The sequence below is a fragment of the Myotis brandtii genome, unplaced genomic scaffold, assembly GCF_000412655.1.
Source record: "Myotis brandtii unplaced genomic scaffold, ASM41265v1 scaffold1327, whole genome shotgun sequence".
Classification (NCBI taxonomy): domain Eukaryota; kingdom Metazoa; phylum Chordata; class Mammalia; order Chiroptera; family Vespertilionidae; genus Myotis; species Myotis brandtii.
In genome coordinates this window covers 653,387-672,862 of record NW_005354705.1, presented here as the reverse complement: position 1 = coordinate 672,862, position 19,476 = coordinate 653,387, and the positions used below count along the sequence as shown (strand labels likewise).

Below are 19,476 nucleotides of genomic sequence, written 5' to 3'. Positions count from 1 at the left end.
TGGAGAGTTCATGTATAGGTTCTATGGAAAGGGACCAGCTAAGAATAGCCCGGAGTCAAGACACTCTTCTCTCCTCTTGCTCTTGGGGGAAACCATTTCCTCACAAGAAACCAGAACAAGTCACAAGTTGTGGGCTCAGACTTACAGCTCAGAGAAGCTATTCTTGGATATCCTGTACCCCTGTGGTCACCCAGGACCCTGAGTTGTGCAACACTCAGCCTATGCTTAAAAATTTCCCACCTCACCCCGGGATTCCATTTCCTCATCCACAGGGCTGCCTATAAAGAGCAGGGGAGATGGCTTCGCAAAGCAGAAGGACGCAGCCAGCAGCGAGTGCCTGCTCCCATCTCTGCTCTCCTGACAAGCGAGCTCACCGTCCATCTGCTCAGCATCATGAAGGTCTCCGGGGCTGCCCTGGCCGTCCTCCTCTGCACCATGGCCCTCTGCAGCCAGGTCTTGTCTGCACCAGGTGAGTCTGAGCTACTGCAATGGGTATCCCTGCTCTCTGGCCACGGTCAGACCACAACCATCTTTTTTTGTGGTCTTGAGAGCCTCTGAGAGAAAACAGAGAACTTCTTAAAGGACCATAAAGCATCGTTGCTTTTTTTCTGCAAGACTTGTATTTTCATTCAAAGGGTGTTAACTAGCCTTGTCCCCATATCTGAGAGCCAGGGTCGGGTAGGGGAGCAATAGTCCCATTTTACAGATGGCAAAGTAGAGACCTAAGCAAGTGAGTTCACCAGAGACAGAATCCAAGTCTTGTTACTGCCCGGTGGTGGTATTCTGCAGCTAACCCATTCTAGGTCCCCCAAGAGCTCTTTCCTTGGATGTCATAGGAGATATGTCCAAGGTTTCTCTCTTGCTGGGGTATGGCTTCTTGAATCAGACAGGATTGCCTGAAGGGAGATGAGATTACAGAACAGTCTGCTTGGATGTCTGGATCACAAAAAGAAAGACAGTACCCACAATGAAGACTCAAAGAGAACGAGGATACTTTCAGAAGCAAGGACAGAGACAGGGATTCTTCTAAACAAAAATGCCCAGAGCCTTCTAGTGACCTTGTCTCCCAGCCCACGCCCTGAGCAAGGCTGTCTTCCTCACCCTCTCAGGGATTAGCTCTCAGATCTTGCCTTTGCTCCTGAACTGTGGCTCAGGCTCATTCTGTCCCTTCCTCTACAGTTGGTGCTGACACCCCGACCGCCTGCTGCTTCACCTATGCGCCTCGGCAGATTCCACGTACATACATCGTCGACTATTTTGAGACCAGCAGCCAGTGTTCCAAGCCTGGTGTCATGTAAGTGCCAGTCTTCCTGCCCATCCCTGGGGAGACAGAGAGGATTGGGGGGGGGGGGGAGTGCAGTGCCCAGGGGCACAGAAGGGCCCTGTCCTCCAGGAGATCCTATCAACTATGCAGGACCCAGGTCGCTGAGATGTGGCCTGGCCTGGCCAGGGGCTTGCAGAGTCAGGGCAGGGGCTGGCCCAGCCCAGAGGGAAGGGAGGGGAAGAGGGGGCTGCAGCAGGATCCTCTGAGGGGCTCCCTGAGTCAGTGGGAAGAGCTCTCTGGATTGAGATAGGTGGAGGGTCCCTGAGAGAGCAAGGAGGCCCTGAGCTGCCCAGCACAGAGTGGGGTGGAGGGCCACGGCGGGGCCAGGGTTCCCCTGCTGGACTCCCCAGTGTGTAACCCTTCCATTCCTCTCCACAGCTTCCAAACCAGAAGAGGCCGGCAAGTCTGTGCCAACCCCAATGAGGACTGGGTCCAGGAATACGTCGCCGACCTGGAGCTGAACGCCTGAGTGGCCTGGCAGCTTTGAGGAACCCAGTGACCTCAGTGGACCAACAGGAGGCAGGGGCCTGAGCCTTGGAAACACCCCTGTCACCTCCACAACTACCTCTCCTGTGGGCTGGTTGTTGCCAACACCCACACTCTGGGACTCTTCCTAACTTAAATTTCAGCTTATTTATACTATTTAATTTTTGTAATTTATTTTGAACATCATGCTGTGCTTGGGACTATTTGCTCCAAGAGATCTCGGGATACTTTCTTCACCACCCTCCCCCCCCCTTCCCTTGCACTGTGATTGGTAACGAGCAACTGTCATCAGTTTGTTCTGGGCAGAGGTGGCGCCAAAGCCACCAGACTGACATACATGTATTAAACGTTTCTGCTCAGTGCTGTGTTCAGCATGGAGAAATAATAAAGATGCTCTTTTAAAAAAGTAAACTGGTACTGTTTGGTTTTGTTTATCTGGCAAATCAGAACCACTGGTTGAAAGGAATAATAGGCAAAGAATAGAAAGATGCGAAATAGAGGGAAATTGGGAGAGATGGAAGGGGGCTACCACAGAGACACTCTACTTGACACTGAAGCCACGTTTCCGGAACATTGAAATTATGAATATTTTATAAATCAATTCATACTGTACATGCGCTAGGAGAATTCACACTCGAATGGATACCATTAAGAAGGGTATTCATGGTACGTAGTTATGATAAATCAAACTTTCTTAATAGCAATTACTAACATATTTGAGACTTACTCTAGGCTCAGTACTTTCATTGCAGTGTCTATTCAATCTTCACAGTGAGATAATATAGCCTACTGACAGAAGAGTAAACTGGGGCTAGGGCTCAGAGAAGTTAAGCAACTTGGCCAAGACCACACAGCAAATGGTACAACTGATTCCCGAACTAGACTTTGTTATAACTACAAACTATGTTCTTAACCAGTAGCCAAGTTATTTCCCAAATGCAATCCACCTATATTCAATCACAAGCAATGATTGTGGTTTTTTAATCTTTATTGTTGAAAGTATTACGTATGTTTCCTTTTTCCCCCATTGGTCCCCTCCAGCCCACCCCTGCCGCCTGCCCAGGCCTTCTCCACCCTATTGACTGTGTCCAAGGGTTATGCATCTTTGCATACAAGGCCTTTGGTTGATTACCTCCCACGCATCTACCCTCCCCACCTTCCCTCCAAGATCCCACACTCTGTTTCATGAACAATGATCATTTAAACCACTCATATCAGAATTTTTAGATGGACCTAAAAATGTGTATTTCTAGCAAGCTTATCAGGCTTTCCTCATGCATGTTAATAGCTGAGAATCACGGAAATAGTCAAACAGGATCTACCACTCTTCCAAATGCGGTGCATACCTGCATATGGTAACAGGTATATTGTACCTTCTTTTCTTTGAACCCATGCTCCACAAAATGAATGGCTAATGTTAAAGGGAAAGCTAGCGAGTCTACATGTGGAGCAGGATTCTGTTTCTATGTTAACTGAGAAAGCTGAGTTATTTAATAGATGGATTGCCTGAGTTATAGTTATAACTATAAGAAATGTACACTAGCTAGGGTCCTTTTTGCCAAAGAAGGAGAAATCCAAAAGAGTTGTGGGAAAACAAACATGTATTAATTTTTATGAGCCATGATTATTTCATTTGGTTTAAAATCATCTAATTTTAATACCCAAATGAGTTTAGAATTGTAGTGGTCAAACTCTTTTTTAAGAAAATATATATTTTATTGATTTTTTACAGAGAGGAAGAGAGAGGGATAGAGAGTTAGAAACATCAATGAGAGAGAAACATCTATCGGCTGTTTCCTGCACACCTCCTACTGGGGATGTGCCCACAACCAAGGTACATGCCCTTGACCAGAATCGAACCTGGGATCTTTCAGTCCGCAGGCCAACGCTCTATCCACTGAGCCAAACCAGTTAGGGCTGGTCAAACTCTTTAGAGTACAATTAAACACTCCCAGTAAGCAAACATTAAAATGCACATACTAGTTATCATTGGCCCTGATTCCATCTCTAGGAATCTATTTTGTATATAGGCACAAGGAAATTCTTTGCAGTATGGTTTATAAATAGCAAGCAAATGGAAACATCCATCAGTGAAGGATTAAGGCAGTAGAGGATTGAGATGTCCACCAATGGAATATTTTGCAGTCAGTAAGAAGGATAACACACATTTATACCTATGGCAAGTGTCCATAATAGTATGTACAAAAGGTATATATATTTACATCTAATATTTGTGTACACACTCTACATATATGCTATAAAAGTGTATGTATAAAATGCTATTATTTTTATTTTTAAAGCCATATCTACATATATATTTGCAAAGGCAAATATTTGGAAAGATACATTTCCATTAGCTAACTGATTTCTTAGAGGAAATGGGAATAACATATTTTTAGGAATGGGTACTTTTCCTTTTTATTTTCTGCACTTTTTTAATAGTTTTATTTACTTTTCAGTGAGCATGAATTGCTTACCCCTCTGGTCTCATCTTACCCCACTCTTTGATGGGTGATATTCTATCCATCGGAACCATTTTCTGGTTGGGAGTCTGAGCTGACACAGAGAAGACAGAGTTTGGCTAGTCATAACAGTTTGTATGCCACAATGGCTTTTAGATAATAAGGACAATGCAATGAAGGAGTCCTTTTGGCCAAGACTTTCACATCATACACATACACACAGAGGGTCCTCCCAGGCAACATTTTACAATCCCCTCCCATTATGAGGGCCCCGTTCCCCTAACACCATCACCATCCACGCCTGTGGTAAGTGTGAAGGCACTATCAGGAAAATGGGAGGAACAGCCTTGGTCTCCAAAGAAACAGTGAAGGTGTCCCCATTTCTTGTTGACTTCCAGCACCGTGGGACGAACAAAACCTGCTCAATTACACTAAACTGTTCCGCAAGGTCCAGCAACCCAAAGCCAAACGAGAAGCGTAACCAGCTCAACATCCCTTAAATACAAGTGTTGTGAACAGAGTAATAGAACAAAGATCCCTATGAGGAAAAAGGGAGAATGGGGATTGCATTGTTAAGCAGGATATAGAGGCTTTCAGAGTCTGAGATGTGACTGAGATCCTTGGTCAGCCTCCTGGTTGACCTCCCTGGGGAATGCCCACCATGGACACATGCATGTGCTGGGGAAGAGCCCTTCTCTGGGGGCTGCCCACCTCCTGTCCGTGTGAGGTAGGAGCCTGGGGTTTGCCCGGGGTGTTGAGCAATCAATGGCCATTTTGGGCTGGTCTTGTGGTTTCTTTGGCAATGCAACACCCTTCTAATAATAGCAGGTTTCTGGTTTTTCTTTCTGTCAATTCTACGGGCTAAACAACCAGAAACAAAGAGCTTGTCCAGTTATACATCTTGTATTTTAACTGGGGTCGGGAATGTGTGCTTCCTAGCATAGGCCTCAATACTACAGTCACCCCTACATTCCTACCTCCCAGGCCTCTGGTGAGAGACCTCTGCTTCCATCTTGGCCCCTGCACAGGTGGGGCAATGTGAAGAAGTGATAATCCTCACCCGAGGATATTTTTTCCATTGATTTTAGAGTGAGAGTGGAAGGGAGGGGGAGAAGCATCCATATGAGAGAGATACATCAATTGGTTGCCTCCCGCACAGGCCCCAGCTAGGGCCTGGGATCAAGCCTGCAACTAAGGTACGTGCCCTTGACTGGAATAGAACCTGGGACCCTTCAGCCAATGCTCTAACCTCTGAGCCAAACCGGGTAGGGCCCAGCACAAATATTTATGTACCTTCACAAGAAGGTAAGACAAATATTTCCTACAAGAGGGCGGGAGGGGGAGTTAGGGCCACAGTGGGACTCTGTTGTTTTGTGTGTTTTTTCCCCTGTTATGTGTCTCATGTTGTGGTGACCCCCAACCATAAAATCATTTTCGTTGCTACTTCATAACTGTAATTTTGCTACTGTTATGAATTGTAATGTAAATATCTGATATGCAGGATGTATTTTCATTGTTCGAGACCCACAGGTTGAGAACCGCTTAATTAACTTAAGCGAATCAAGGCACATTCCTGGATAGTGGGTTGGATGAATTTCATACAAACTTAAAGTCTGAGGATGATGGGGAAGAGTGGCTTCTCAAAGGACTATGGGTTTCTGGCATCAGGAAGGATGTAGAATAGATGCTGGTCAGGAAAAACCTATCTCCATTAAAATGTATTTGCTGGTCCTTTCCTGTAGCTTTTCCTGCTTGATGCATGAAGGACACTAACACTGTGTATGTGATGAACATTTCTTCTCCTCTGCTCTCTAGTTGGGAAGCTCTTAGTCTCCCCCCTCTTGATTTTTAAGAAGATGCTGACTTGTGTGTTTCCTATTGTCTTACAAATGACTACTGCCCAAATCTGAGGCTGGGACATCACACTCTTCGTGGTTCCAGAGTAACCACCAGAAAATGAAACTACATGTCAGCTCCAGGACATACCAATGAGGGTAGGACTGGCCCTGCCACAGCACCACTAACCACTCCACACAAGCAGAAGGCCAGGGACAGGGGAAATGGAAGAACTCTCGGAATAATGAGTCATCATTACTGAGTTTGCCCATATTGAGGAAGCGTGGGAAGTCCTTTAATATTAGTTGGCCAAAGGGGTAGGTGAGAGAGGACACCTTCCACTTGCTATTTCTATTCTCCTTCTTTCCTGGGACCAGCATCCACAAAAAAATATTATATGGAGTTGACCACATCCCCAGACACTGGGTGGGTCCTCATTAAAAGAAACACACTCATAGACACAGAGAACAGACTGACAGCTGTTAGAGGGGAGGGAGTGGCAGGGCAGGTGAAAAAGGTGAAGGTATTAAGCAAAAATTAATTCATAGATACGGAAAAAAGTATGGTGGTTACCAGAGGGAAAGGGTGGGTGGGGGACATAGAAGAGAGTAAGGGGGGCATAAATGGTGATGGAAGGAGACATGACTTTGGGTGGTATACATACAACACAATATATAAATGATATGTTATAGAATTATACACCTGAAACCTATATAATTTTATTAACCAATGTCACTCCAGTAAATTCAATTAAAAATAAATAATTTAAAAATACTGTATCAGCAACACCTAAAAATATGCAAATAAATAAATAAACAAAAATAAAATAAGCCAATTTGCATCTTGGATTTTTTTTTAACTTATAACATAAACACTTCCCATGTCATTACATTGTGTGTAAAGGCTCCCTAATAGTCAACCAAGTCAAGATGCTATCATTTTCTTCACCATTTCCATGTTGTAGATGATTTAAACTGGGTCTAATTTTAAATTGCTATCAATGTGCTGGGGACCAAATATTCTTATGCATAAACCTTTCTCCCATATTTGAAGTTACTTAATTAGGAAATAGAGTCCTAAACATGGATTATCTTGGTCAAAGGCTTAGATTATCTTAAGTTTCCTAATGCACATGAGCACCCACATCTAACACGTCTTCGGGCCCTTTACTTTGTGTATATCGGGGCCCTTGTTGGATCTCTCTTATGAGCAGGTGTCTGAAAGGCTGCCTGCACTCCTGACTCCTGAAGCCCAGGCCTTGCTAACACAGCTCTGTCCCTGGATGTGGTTTCAGTTGGGTTGTGCTGCTCAGGACTCATGGCATCACTGCACATGTCACATGTATTCGGTTCGAACAGCTGTGGAATAACAGAGAAGTTTCTGCTCTGCTGAGGGAAACTATGACTAGAGAGCTCTAGTGAGAAGAAACCAGTTAAGTGTTGTCCCAGGGTGACATCAACTTCTCACCTCCTCTTGCTGTGGAAACCACTTCCCCATTAAACAGCCCCAGACAAGTGAGTACTTGGAACTATTATTGCAAATACACTGAGCCCTGTGGTTACCCAAGACCCCTCTTGCATGTACAAGTCAACAGGCACCACTACACTTAAAAACTTCCTTTCTCCACACCCCCAGTTTCCATCTCCCTGGGGTCCAGAGGACACAGCGTGGACCCTAGAAGGAAGCTGGCATCAGCGAGTCGTGGGCCTTCACTGTCCTCCTCACCATGGCCCTCTGTTCCCAGGCCTCCTCTGACTAGTGTCCTCCTGCTGCCATTGCTGTTGTCCCCCACTTTCTGGCTCGGGTCAGACCATGTCATCAAAGTCCTATGGATAGAGGCACCCAAGTGAAATCAAAATTCCCTGGGCTATCATTCAGGAAGCTTTTCTTTCCAAAGGAGTTTTAGCTTTCCGTTCTAAACACCTGGAAGGCAGGGTAGGGGTGTGCCTTACTTGGGGAATGGTTAAATTGAGTGGGTTTTCAACAAGAAGCAGAATCCAGCTTCACCTGCTTCCCAGGGATCAGCTCAGTAATAAACTCACCTCACTGGCACTTCGTAGGTGATTTACAGAGATAGTCTCTTGCAGGAAAAATCTCTTCCCAGACCAGATTAAGTTTCCCAGATAGAACTAGAACAAGAGGCAGACTCTTCATTTATCAGCCTTCCCTGCAGGGAAAGATGGAAACCAAAGCTAAGGTTAGAGCAAACATGAGAGAGAGAGGAGGCAGTCCAAGATGGCGACATAAAAAGAGCCTTGAATTTACCTCCTCCCACGGACACACCGGATCTACAGCTGCATGTGGAACAATTTCCGCAAAAAAAAAAAACCCAACAAAAAAAACAACCCTGGAAACTAGCCGAGCAGGTGCTTTGCATCTGCAAACATGAAAAAGCCACACTGCGGTGGTTAGGAGAGGCTGAGACACAGTTCCATAATCAATAATCACGAGGGAATCGCAAACCCGGAGCTTCTCCCTGGGGAGAGAAGGGTGGGTGCCCCACATCAGGCACCTGAGAGACAAGCTCCCCAAACATCTGGCTTTGACAACTACGGGCTGTGTCCAGCCCAGCGCAGAAGCAGCCTCTGGAAGCACCGATTTTCCATCAGAGAGATTCACCTGCTGATCTCAGAGCCTTGGCCTCGGGGCCAGGCCTGCTGGGAAACTCCGGGGACAGAGGCACTGGGGAGCCATGGTCACGCTCTCCCTCTGCCTCACTGCAGCTGGCAGGCACCGTTTGTTTTTTTCTTTGTTTTTTTTCTTCCTTTTTTTACCCTAAACATATTTCCCTCTCAGCAGGTGCCATCTTTACCCTCCACCGGCGAGCACCATCTTTGCACTCTCCCTCTGCCACGCTCCACAGCATCTCCCAGAGGGCCACTTTACACTGGTCTGGTGCCCTGGTCTTTGCGGCTGCCACCCAGGGGTGCCCCCTGATTACTGGCTCGAGTGGCTGGGGGAGGGTGGGGACTTGAGTTCCTGAGTCTCAGGGAACCGTAACCATCAGAGAGATGGCAACAAGGGGCTACCGCACCGTACAAGCAGCAGACAGAACATACCGCATCTCTCTGTGAAAGGGGCCTGTTTGCCTGCCCTGGTGCTTTGGCCTGAGGGGCAGGCTTCAGGTTTGGCACACATCTGGGGGCTACAGGTGCTCGCAAGGAACATAAGCCAGGGGACACTATCTTTGCCCTCTCCCTCTGCCTCGCTACATCGACCATTACCCAGGGCACACCTTCACATTGCCTGGCCTGGTGGCCAGCAGGGCTTACACTTTTGGTCCCATTGAAATGTGTATACACTGAGTGGCCAGATTATTATGACCACCCCATCAGTACAATGAAGTGAATTAGTTATGCAAATAATAATAATAAAACCTTGAGAGTATTTGCTTAGGAAGTTTTCAATATTCAGTATTTTTGGAAGTGTCAATGAAGTACTGATGTGGTGGTCATAATAATCTGGCCACTCAGTGTATAGGATGAAGCCAGCAGGACTTGTGTGTAGGGAGCAGCCTGGGAGCCAGGGAGGAGCTGCCCTAGACAGAAGAAATTGGGGAGGAAATGATAAAAGGGGGAGGCTGCCTGTAGAGACCCTCTAAATCATTGAGGAAAAGGCTAGGGATCTGAGCTTGGAGAATTGGTCCTGAGAAAGCGGGCTGATCCTGTGCTTCCCTAGGTGGAGGGGTACAGGGTGGGGAGGGGGCAATGTGGGACCAGAATTCCCCTGCTGATTCCTCAATTTATTTTAATTTTTTTTAATATATTTTATTGATTTTTTACAGAGAGGAAGAGAAGGGGATAGAGAGTTAGAAACATGGATGAGAGAGAAACATCCATCAGCCGCCTCCTGCACAACCACTACTGGGGATGTGCCCGCAACCAAGGCACATGCCCTTGACCGGAATCAAACCTGGGACCCTTCAGTCCGCAGGCCGACGCTCTATCCCAGCCGTGGGAAAACTACGGCCCGCGGGCCGGATCCGGCCCGTTCGGCTGTTCTATCCGGCCCGTGGAGCCGAAAGAGCAGAGGGTTCTCTTGCTCTTTATGTAATGATGTTTACTTTGAATTTCTATTAGTTCACACAAACACTCCATCCATGCTTTTGTTCCGGCCCTCCGGTCCAGTTTAAGAACCCATTGGGGCCCTCGAGTCAAAAAGTTTGCCCACCCCTGCTCTATCCACTGAGCCAAAACCGGTTACGGCAATGGTTCCTCAATTTTTGTAATTCTATCCCTCTTCAGAGCTTCCAAACCAAAGAGGCCAGCAGGTCTGTGCCAACCCACTAGGTCCTGGTGTCAAGTACATCACTGACCTTGGAGCTGAATCCCCGAGTGACCTAGGATCAACAAGAAACCAGTTACATTTGAGGGCAGGTTAGGGAGCAGGGGCCCAAGCCCAAGAAATGTTCCTTCAACTCCCAAAGCTACCTCTCCTATGGGCTGGTTGCCAAGCAACCACACTCTTAATGTAAGTTTTAATTTATTTTAGACTATTTATATTTTGTCATGTATTTCCATGTGTCCCTGCCTGCCCTCCTCAGGCCCTCGGTCACACAGTGGTTGACACATACTCAGTGTGTAGGTGAGTGGTTATATTTAGCTTGTTCTTCTAGGGGAAATTGTTCCAAAACCATCAACCAACAATTATTTATAGAATGTTAATGACCACTTCTGTATTCAATTGTGTGAAATAATGGGATTTTAAAAAAACAAAAACATTCTTAATTGTTTTATTTTATCAGAATATGTTATAGAATCATCAATAGTAATTTTACTGGATTTGTTTTGTGACAAAGTCAGGATCTTTGGGTGGGAAAAAAATGATGGGGGGCAAAGATTAGTAAAATCTGAAAAGGGGAAGTGAGCAGAAAGGAAATGACAATAATACCTGTATATTCCCAAAAGTTAAAAATAAAACATTATTTTTCAAAACAATGATTATTTTATAGACTATTATGTACCTAGTGTATAATGTAATAGGTAAATATGTTCCTTTCTAGGAAAATACATTCTTGATATATAGTCATCTATTTAAGTTTATTTTCCATATAAATCAAGCTTCCTTAAGAATTATGCATTGTCCTTTAAATCCTAACAACTGCACCAAGAGCTAAGTACTATCACTAGCCCCAGTTGATAGAGGGGAAAGGTTGACTCAGAGAGTCCCCTGACCAGAAATCAAACCGTGACTTCCTAGTTCATAGGTTTACGGTCAACCACTGAGCCACACACATACCAGCTGGGCAAAGACAGTTTCTTAGCAAATTTAATAATTTACATACTTTTCAATCTAGCTACCTTATTTCTAGGAATGTATTTCAAGAAATTCTACCTAAAGACACACAGGTATAGGCACACAGATATTCTTTGTAGCCCTGCTTGTAAAAGCAATGAAAGAGAAACAAATTCATCAAAATAGGAACAGTTTAAAACATAGTATAGCCACATAATAAATATGAAACCACAGAACGGGATGAAGTACATAAAGATAATATTCATGTGAAACTATGTATATAAAATATGTATATCAACAATCATACCAATATCTATATTATTACATATTTGTTAGCCTGAGCACTTTAAGAAAAGACATCTTCTTGGAGCACCCAGCCCTGTGCCAGGTGCAAGAGTTTACAAGTCAAGTGCAGACTGGATTCAGCACCTTTGCCCACACAGCCAGGGGCCTCTGGACATCAGCCCTGAGACCATCCCACCAGCTCCTTCTGGCAGAGTCCCTCCAAACAGCCGTCTATTGGTAGGATGAGCCCATTCTGAGAGGCAAAGGGGATACTATTAGTAATTAGGCTGCCACAACTGATATAAACTAGGTTTTCCCTAAGCAAGGAGGAATATATGATTCCCCAATCCATGTGCAGTGCCATTGGGAAGAAGGCCCAAGCCCAGCTACCTTCCATGGGGTCACCTGACCAATGGGAAACTCACTCCCTGTGGTGGGAATACAACAAATCAACAAGTTCACGCCAGCTAGATAATAGATACAAAAAACCAAAAGAGACAGTGGCCAGCCTAGTGGGTTCCTTCTTTGTGGAGGGCAGGTCATGACTTCTCCTGTAGAAACCCACTGAGGGGTCTCGAGAGGGTAATTTGTAAAGCCAAGTGATTCACTTCACAGTTGGATGTCATAGGTTGAAGGACCAATTGAAGGGAGATCAGAGATTCAGAAAGAATCACGGGTTATAGTGATACTTAAGGCTCACCGATCAAGCCCTGCCTGAAGCTAATGCTACTTCTTGAAGTTTCCGGTATGTGAGCAAAGAGTTCCCTTTATTGTTTACGCCACATTGAGTCAGCTTTTCTAATACGAAAACTCAAACCACCCTAACTGATACAGAGCCTGAAAAATGCACTTGGCTGGGGCAGGAGGTGAGGTCGAAGTCAGTGAGGACACCCTTAGCTAGCACAGCAGCTGGTTACCCCCCACCCCATGGCCTGTTATAGATTCTTACCAAGGCCAGCTGCCAGCCACGGTTGCATCAAAAAGGGAAATTCAAGATGTTGGAGACTAGTTACTTCTTGCATAAATCAGTAAAGCCTGTTAAGAAAGAGATTAGCTGACTTTGAAGTTGGCTTCTCTGTTAGCAGAGAAGGAAAAAAGTTTCTAAGAGTCCCTTTCTACTCACTGCCTGCAAACCCAGCTGGTTGAGAATCAGTGATCTGGAAAAGCAGAATTCTCCACTCCAAGCTAATGTTTGTATAAGCAGAAATGAGAAGATGGGAGACTAGGAAGGGGTCCATAAACAGCCTGATCCTTCCCCTCTTCTTTTAAGTATTTACCTTGTGAACAAGATGAACAATCGCGTTCTTTGTGAAGGCATAGTTGGGATGCAGGCAGAGAGGCAGGGAGCGAATTGTGGTGACCTCCATGCTGTGGCACTGTTTCATCAGCAGAGGGCAGTGTGGAAGCAGAAGTCAGTGAAATGAGAAGGATGTGGCAGTGAAAGGGGTGACTAGAGCTGCCAGAGGTGAGCTTGAGAGGCTCTCTGAAACCCAGTCCTAGGAGTGACCCCGGCTGACAGATTTTTGGATTCTAATTAACCATCCAGTAGAATTGACCAAAAACAGACCAGAAGCCTTGAAAAGCTGAAAGGAAGTTGTATTGCCTCTGAAACACCAAGGCTGGCCCCCAACAGCCTACGACTGCACCCCAACAGTGGTTCTGTGCATTAACATCACCTCAGGAGTTTTTAAATCACTGATGCCCCACCCCACCTAACTCCAATTAAAGTGGTAACTTTTGAGTGAGGTCCTGGTATTGGGAATTTTTTAAATCTCCCCCCAATGATTCTAAAGTGAACTCCATTTCCCACAGGAAATAGACTTTATAAGGGGTATTCACCGCCAATAAAATACAGGATTCCCAGTTAAATTTGAATTTCAGATACACAACAAATAATTTTTGTATAAGTATGTCCCAAATATTGCATGGGACATACTTTTACTAAAAAAATTATTCATACTCTGTTTTTATTTGCTAACTCTGGCCACTCTAGCCCCCAAGCCTCACCTCAGATATGACTAGTAAGAACATTCTCCCAGCCCTGGCCAAGTGGCTCAGTTGGTTGGAGTGTCATCCAGTACACCAAAAGGTTGCTGGTTCAATTCCTGGTCAGGGCACATATCCAGGTTGCAGGGTTCAATCCCTGGTTAGGGCATGTACAGGAGGCAACCAATAGATGTTTCTCTCTCTCCCTTCCTCTCTCTCTTTTTACTGTGAGTTGAAAGAGAGGCATTATTGTAGTCACAATATAGAGAAAATTTTGTATTTTTCTTATTTATACTTGATATTATGAGACTTTTCCAACTCATTCCAGTATTTTTAAAAGCTGCCTAATTTATTCAATCATCATCCTAGTGTATTAATGTTATCATGCATTATTGTAGCACGAACATTTGGACTAGTTCCAATTTTTTATTGTTATAAATAAACTGTAGCAAACGTTTATATGCATAAAACTTTCTCCACAAATGATCTTATTTCCCTAATATATTTTCCTAGCTATAGACTCTCTGGGTCAAAAAATAAGGACAGCTCTAACCGGTTTGGCTCAGTGGATAGAGCGTCGGCCTGCAGATTCAAGGGTCCCAGGTTTGATTCCGGTCAAGAGCATGTACCTTGGTTGCGAGCACATTCCCAGTAGGGGGTGTGCAAGAGGCAGCTGATCGATGTTTCTCTCTCATTGATGTTTCTAACTCTCTATCCCTCTCCCTTCCTCTCTGTAAAAAATCAATAAAATATATTTTTTAAAAAATAAGGACATGTGAGGCTTCTAATCTATATAGACGCTCCATATCAGATGCATGTTTATTTCCTTTCCCTACTGTTGAACCCAGTGATGACATAATGTAGGGACTTGTGAATGTTTGATGAAGGAAACAGTGATTTTAAAAAAAGCTGACCTTATCACTCCTGTTATGCCTGTACCCCAAGCTTCCCCAATTCTATTCTGCCAATCTGGGTCTGGATCAAACATGGCTCAGGCTACTTAAGACTTTGTGACATGACATATGTCACACCTGTGAAGAACATAAGTCTGTGCTCTGTGGAAGGGAAGGGGGAATGGTACAGTTCATAGATAGATCTGTTAATGGTAGAAGGAACCAGCTAAGCTTGGTACCCTGGTGATAACAACTCCTGGCTTCCCCCTCACTGGTTAATCATTTCCTTCGAAGCACCAACCAATGTGATGTTATGGTCTTTTTCACCCAGAGTGTGGTTTAAGTGTGACTTGTGTGCCCAGGATGCTGTGGCATCATCACAAATGTCACCCTAGATGGTCAGAAGAGCTGTAACAAGTGTCATATCTGCCCTGTGGAAGGAATCACTAATCTGTAGATCTCTCCATGAACTTACAGCTGACACTAACATCATATGACCTCCTCTCACTGTCCAAAATATTTCCACACAATCTGCCCCAACAAGTGAGCAACTGAGCTATTCTTGTGTACCTGGAACCTCCACGTGACCGAGGTACCTCAGCATGTGCACCTCGTGACATGACACCATCCCCAGCCTCCTGTTCCTCACGGCCTAGAGTTGCCTATAAATAGGCAGGACATGGGTTGGGACACGAAATGGATGTAGGCAGCGGCAAGTGTCCAGTCCCATCTTGGCTTTGCCCACACTCCTCCACCTGCCCAGTATCATTGAGGTTTCAAAGGCTGCTCTTGTTAACATCTCCTCACCACGGCCCAGTTCACAAGTCTCACCCTCTGTACCACAGGATTCTCTCGACCCTCATCCTTGTTTCCCTTTAGAGTTGTGTCCCAACGCTCTGGGATGTCTGAACCATATCATTTAAGTCCTATGGCTTGAGATTCCCTAAGTAAAAGCAAAGAACTTCACAGAAGGTTTCAAAATATTCTGGGCTGTTTCCCAATGACTTTTATGTATCCTCATCTCTGGACATGAAAGACAGAGGAGGGCAAATGCCAGGTCCCACTGGTTCCTACGATGAGCCAAATGGCAGATTCCCCTCCGTTCTCCTGAAGAGATCCTCCCTATTAGTGATTTTCAGAACCATCTTTGGACCAGATGAAGTTCCCCCAAAGAGATGGAACAAGGGACAACGGTTCCAATAGCTCTATTCCCTGAAGAGGGAGCAAGACAAGGACAGAGACTCAAAACAAAAATTCAAGGTAAAGAAGAAATGCTTAGCTTCCTTGGTTCCCTTTATGCCCTACTCTGAGACCCTGAGCAGTGACATCTCCATCAACTTTCTGCTGGTCCCCTCAGGGGGTGGAAGAAGTTGAGTTGGCTTTTTTCGGGCTGATTTCCACTTCCTCGCAGTTAGGGCAGATACCACACTGCCTCGCTTACTTCTCTCCAGACCTGTCATAAATGTGTTGATTGCAGTGACACTAATAGACAGTGTTCCTACTGTTGTGTGATGTCAGTACTTTTCCTCCTTCCTGGAGAGAAGCAGGGCTTGTGGAGGAGAGATAACCCATGGGACACGGGGTGTGGAGAAGATAGTGATAGGTAGGGGGCTTTATTTCTTTCTGGTTTGTTTTTTTTCTCTTCCCAGGATTTTTAAAATAAAATTGCATATAAAATGTTGCATCCTGCTTATTAATACTTAATATTAAAAATCAAGTATTGTCATGTCACTCTTTCTGGTAATGGTCCATCAGTGGGTTAACTTTATCATTCCAACACTGTAGAATGTGTAGTTTGCTGTCAATTATTTGATCATAGATAAACTGCACCAAACAACATTGTCCCTAATATGCTCCACATTTGTGAGGTCATTTCCATAAATAGATTATGAGAAATAGATTATGAGTTCAAAGAGTATGGACATTTTTAAGGCTGCTGACCACACCCAGTGTTATATCTAGACATCATTGTAGGTCTGTGGTGAATGTTTGATAAATAGACCATTACTGGAAGGTTAATTCTTACTTTTACCATTCTTGTACCTCCAGGCTTCCCAATTCTGTATTTTCCATCTACAGTGTGGGTCCCTTGGCTTATGCTGCCTGAGACTCGGTGGCATTATTATTCTTGTCACATTTAAATGGACAGAACAGCTGTGGAAGTGCACCAGAGCACTGCTCTATGGAAGGAGGCGGTGACTCCGCACTTCAGAGAGATCTGTCATGTGAAAAGGAAACAGCTAAGCGTGATCCCTGGGCGGTGCCAATTCCTGGTCACCCATCTGGAGAAACAACTTCCTCATAAGCATCCCAATCACATTAGCAATTGAACCATTCTTGTGTGTACCCTCAACTTCTGGAGTAACCTCAGGCAACCCCGGTTGTACAACCCACGTGATACCAAAATACGTAAAACTTCTTGCTTAGGCACCTCCAATTCCTATGCTCCCATTGCCCAGGGCCGCCTATAAAAGGAGGGGAGATAGTGCAGATCCTAGAAGGCGGCCAGCAGCAGTCATTTCCAAAGCTCCGTCTCAGTTCTGCCCACACTCCTCTGCCGGCCCCACATCATGAAGTTCCTTGGAGCTACTGTCCTTGTCATCCTCTGCACCAGGGTCCTCTACTCCTACGAGGAAGGTGAGTTTGTTGTCCACTTTTCTGAAACAACAGTTGCTCCCCACTCTCTGCCCAGAAGTCAGCCCACATCTTCCAAGTCTTCTGGCCTGAGAACCCCCATGTGAAATAAGAGAACTTTGAATGGGGTTCCAAGATAACACTGTTGTTTTCTTCAAGAGGGTTCAAAATGGAGTCTATTGATCTGGGTGGCAGGATTTTATATTACTTTTTGGGTGCGATCATTAAAGTTTCATTTATTGGGTTATTAGCATGAGGTAGAATCTAGGTCTATTTAGATCCTATGGGTGCTGGTAAGTTTTAGAATCACCTTAGCTATTCAATACCAAGAGTTGTAAGAATTGTCCCTACATTCACTCAGCTATCTTATGATTTAATGGATTAGAAAAGAAATTTCTCCCAAAGAAATTTAGGAAACGAGAGTAGAATCTGGTTCCCTATAGAGTAATTAGAGACCAAAATAAAGAGACAAACCAAAGACAAGACTAAGGAAATGAATGAGAAACGAACAAAAAAGCCAAGTTATATCCAGTTTCCTTTTCCCCCAAGCCTCATCGCTGAGCTGTCCCTCTCCATTTCTTCCTGACCCTCTCAGGCTTGCCGGCACTCCTGAGCAACTCCTTGTTGTCCTTGTTTCCCCACAGAAAGCACTGACATCTCAGCCACCTGCTGCATGGCCTACGTGACCCGGCAGATCCCCCGCAAATTTGTGGTTGCCTACTTTGAAACCAGCAACAAGTGCCCCCAAAATGGTGTTGTGTAAGTGTCAATCCCCTTGCCCATCCCTGGGGTGACACAGAACACAGGAGTCTGAGTGGGGAGGGGTTCACAAGTGCACCAGCTGATGGATGAGGAGCCATCCTGGGAAAGCCCCACCCTCTGGGGGCCTTTTGTGCATGCAGGACAAAGAGAGAGGCCCCTGGGGCTGTTTACTGATGTGAAATGGGGCCTTCAGGGAGCCAGGAAGGTGTGCCCAAAAGCAGAGGGGAGAGAGGAGAGAAAGAGACAGCAGAAAAGAGGCGGCCTTATGTTATTTCCACAAATCACTCAGAGGAAGACCAAAAGTCCCTGAGCGTTGGGGGATGATTCCTTGACAGGATGGACTAGCCCTGAGCTGCCCACAAGGATGAGGATAAAGGGTCCACAGGTGGTCAAGCATGTCCTTACTCATCCTCTATATAATACTTCTGCCTTCTCTACAGCTTTCTCACCAAAAGGGGCCGGCGTATCTGTGCCAATCCCAGCGATGCCTGGGTTCAGGAATACATCAACAACCTGGAGGAGACTCCCCAAGCAGTCCAGTGAGTCAGTTCTCCAATGGGCAGCAGGGATGCTGACTAGGGGAATGTCCCTGCAGCCCCAGAAGTTCCCTGTCCGCTGCGTCCTTCCCCTCCACTAACCACATTCTGAAAGCTCTCTTTAATTTAGTGAAGTACGTAAATATTGTAAATCGTTGTATTCCTTTGATGCTTTTTTAAAATGATTTCGCTGAGAAATCATTATAACACCCTCTTATCCCCAAATCCTTTCCCAGTCAAGCATACAGTGGTTGCCTCAGGATCCGGGTGATGGTGAATGATTGTGCTCCTGTCTCTGAGTAGGCATTGGACCAAATCTATCAACAGATGCTTATTGAGTTTGTATAAGCCCTTTGCTCTGTTAAAACTGTCAGAATAATAAAGATTATTTTTGCTTTCTTCAGTAAATATTGGACTTCTGGTTATTCTTTTGTTTTTTCATTTCCCTGATAAATCCTTTTCATTGGTTGGAAGGAAAGAGATAGGATGATTAGGGGCATCTAAGGGGAGGAAAGGGAAAGAATAAGTGTTGTTCCAACAACACCAGGCTTTATGCATGTGAAATGATGCTCATGCACTGCAAAAGAAGCAAAGTATTAAAAACAAGTGCAAACTTACATGCACAAGGGAAATCCACCATTTAAATGAACACCAAAGCAAATCATTCTAGCACGCATATGTATGCACTTTCATAAATTCAGCTTTCTTAAGAATGAAGACTAGGTCCTTCTTAATCCTCCTGCCCTTCTCCATAGCTTCCAAACTAAATGAGGTTGGCTGGTGTGTGCCAACCCCAGTGATACCTGAGTCCAGGAGTTTATCAGGAACCCGGAGTTATTCTATTCACATAATATTATAGAAAAGGTGAAACTTTAGGGAAAGAAATCTAATCAATGGGTGCAAAAAACTGGGGATGAGGGAGGGTGCTGACTGAAAAGGGGGAACAAGAGTACCTTTTTTTGGAGTGATGGAAATATCCTAAATTTTCACTGTGGTAATGGTCAAAATTCATCAAACTACACTTACCTCCCTCCTAC

The 19,476-nt window shown here is 44.9% G+C and overlaps 1 protein-coding gene across 3 annotated transcripts; it reads left to right on the top strand.

Annotated features, from left to right (window-relative positions):
- The first annotated feature begins 326 nt into the window (after positions 1-326).
- On the top strand, positions 327-18,847 carry LOC102246598 (C-C motif chemokine 3). 3 transcript variants are annotated; one of them, XM_014534764.1, is made up of 4 exons: positions 16,973-17,144; positions 17,786-17,900; positions 18,344-18,444; positions 18,674-18,847. In XM_014534764.1, coding segments are annotated over exons 1-4 (285 nt in total). In that variant the 5' UTR covers positions 16,973-17,077; the 3' UTR covers positions 18,676-18,847. The 3 variants fall into 3 exon arrangements, with proteins under 3 accessions (XP_005860280.1, XP_014390250.1, XP_005860281.1); XM_005860218.2 differs by lacking the exons at positions 16,973-17,144; positions 17,786-17,900; positions 18,344-18,444; positions 18,674-18,847 and adding exons at positions 327-469; positions 1,180-1,294; positions 1,703-2,194; XM_005860219.2 differs by having other exon boundaries at positions 16,974-17,144; positions 18,344-18,847.
- Positions 18,848-19,476: the final 629 nt, after the last annotated feature.

Coding starts and splice junctions, on each gene's coding strand:
- LOC102246598 (XM_014534764.1), top strand. CDS start 17,078: ATGAAGTTCCTTGGAGCTACTGTCCTTGTCATCCTCTGCACCAGGGTC. Junction 17,145..17,785: donor CCTCTACTCCTACGAGGAAG/GTGAGTTTGTTG, acceptor GTTTCCCCACAG/AAAGCACTGACATCTCAGCC. Junction 17,901..18,343: donor TGCCCCCAAAATGGTGTTGT/GTAAGTGTCAAT, acceptor CCTTCTCTACAG/CTTTCTCACCAAAAGGGGCC.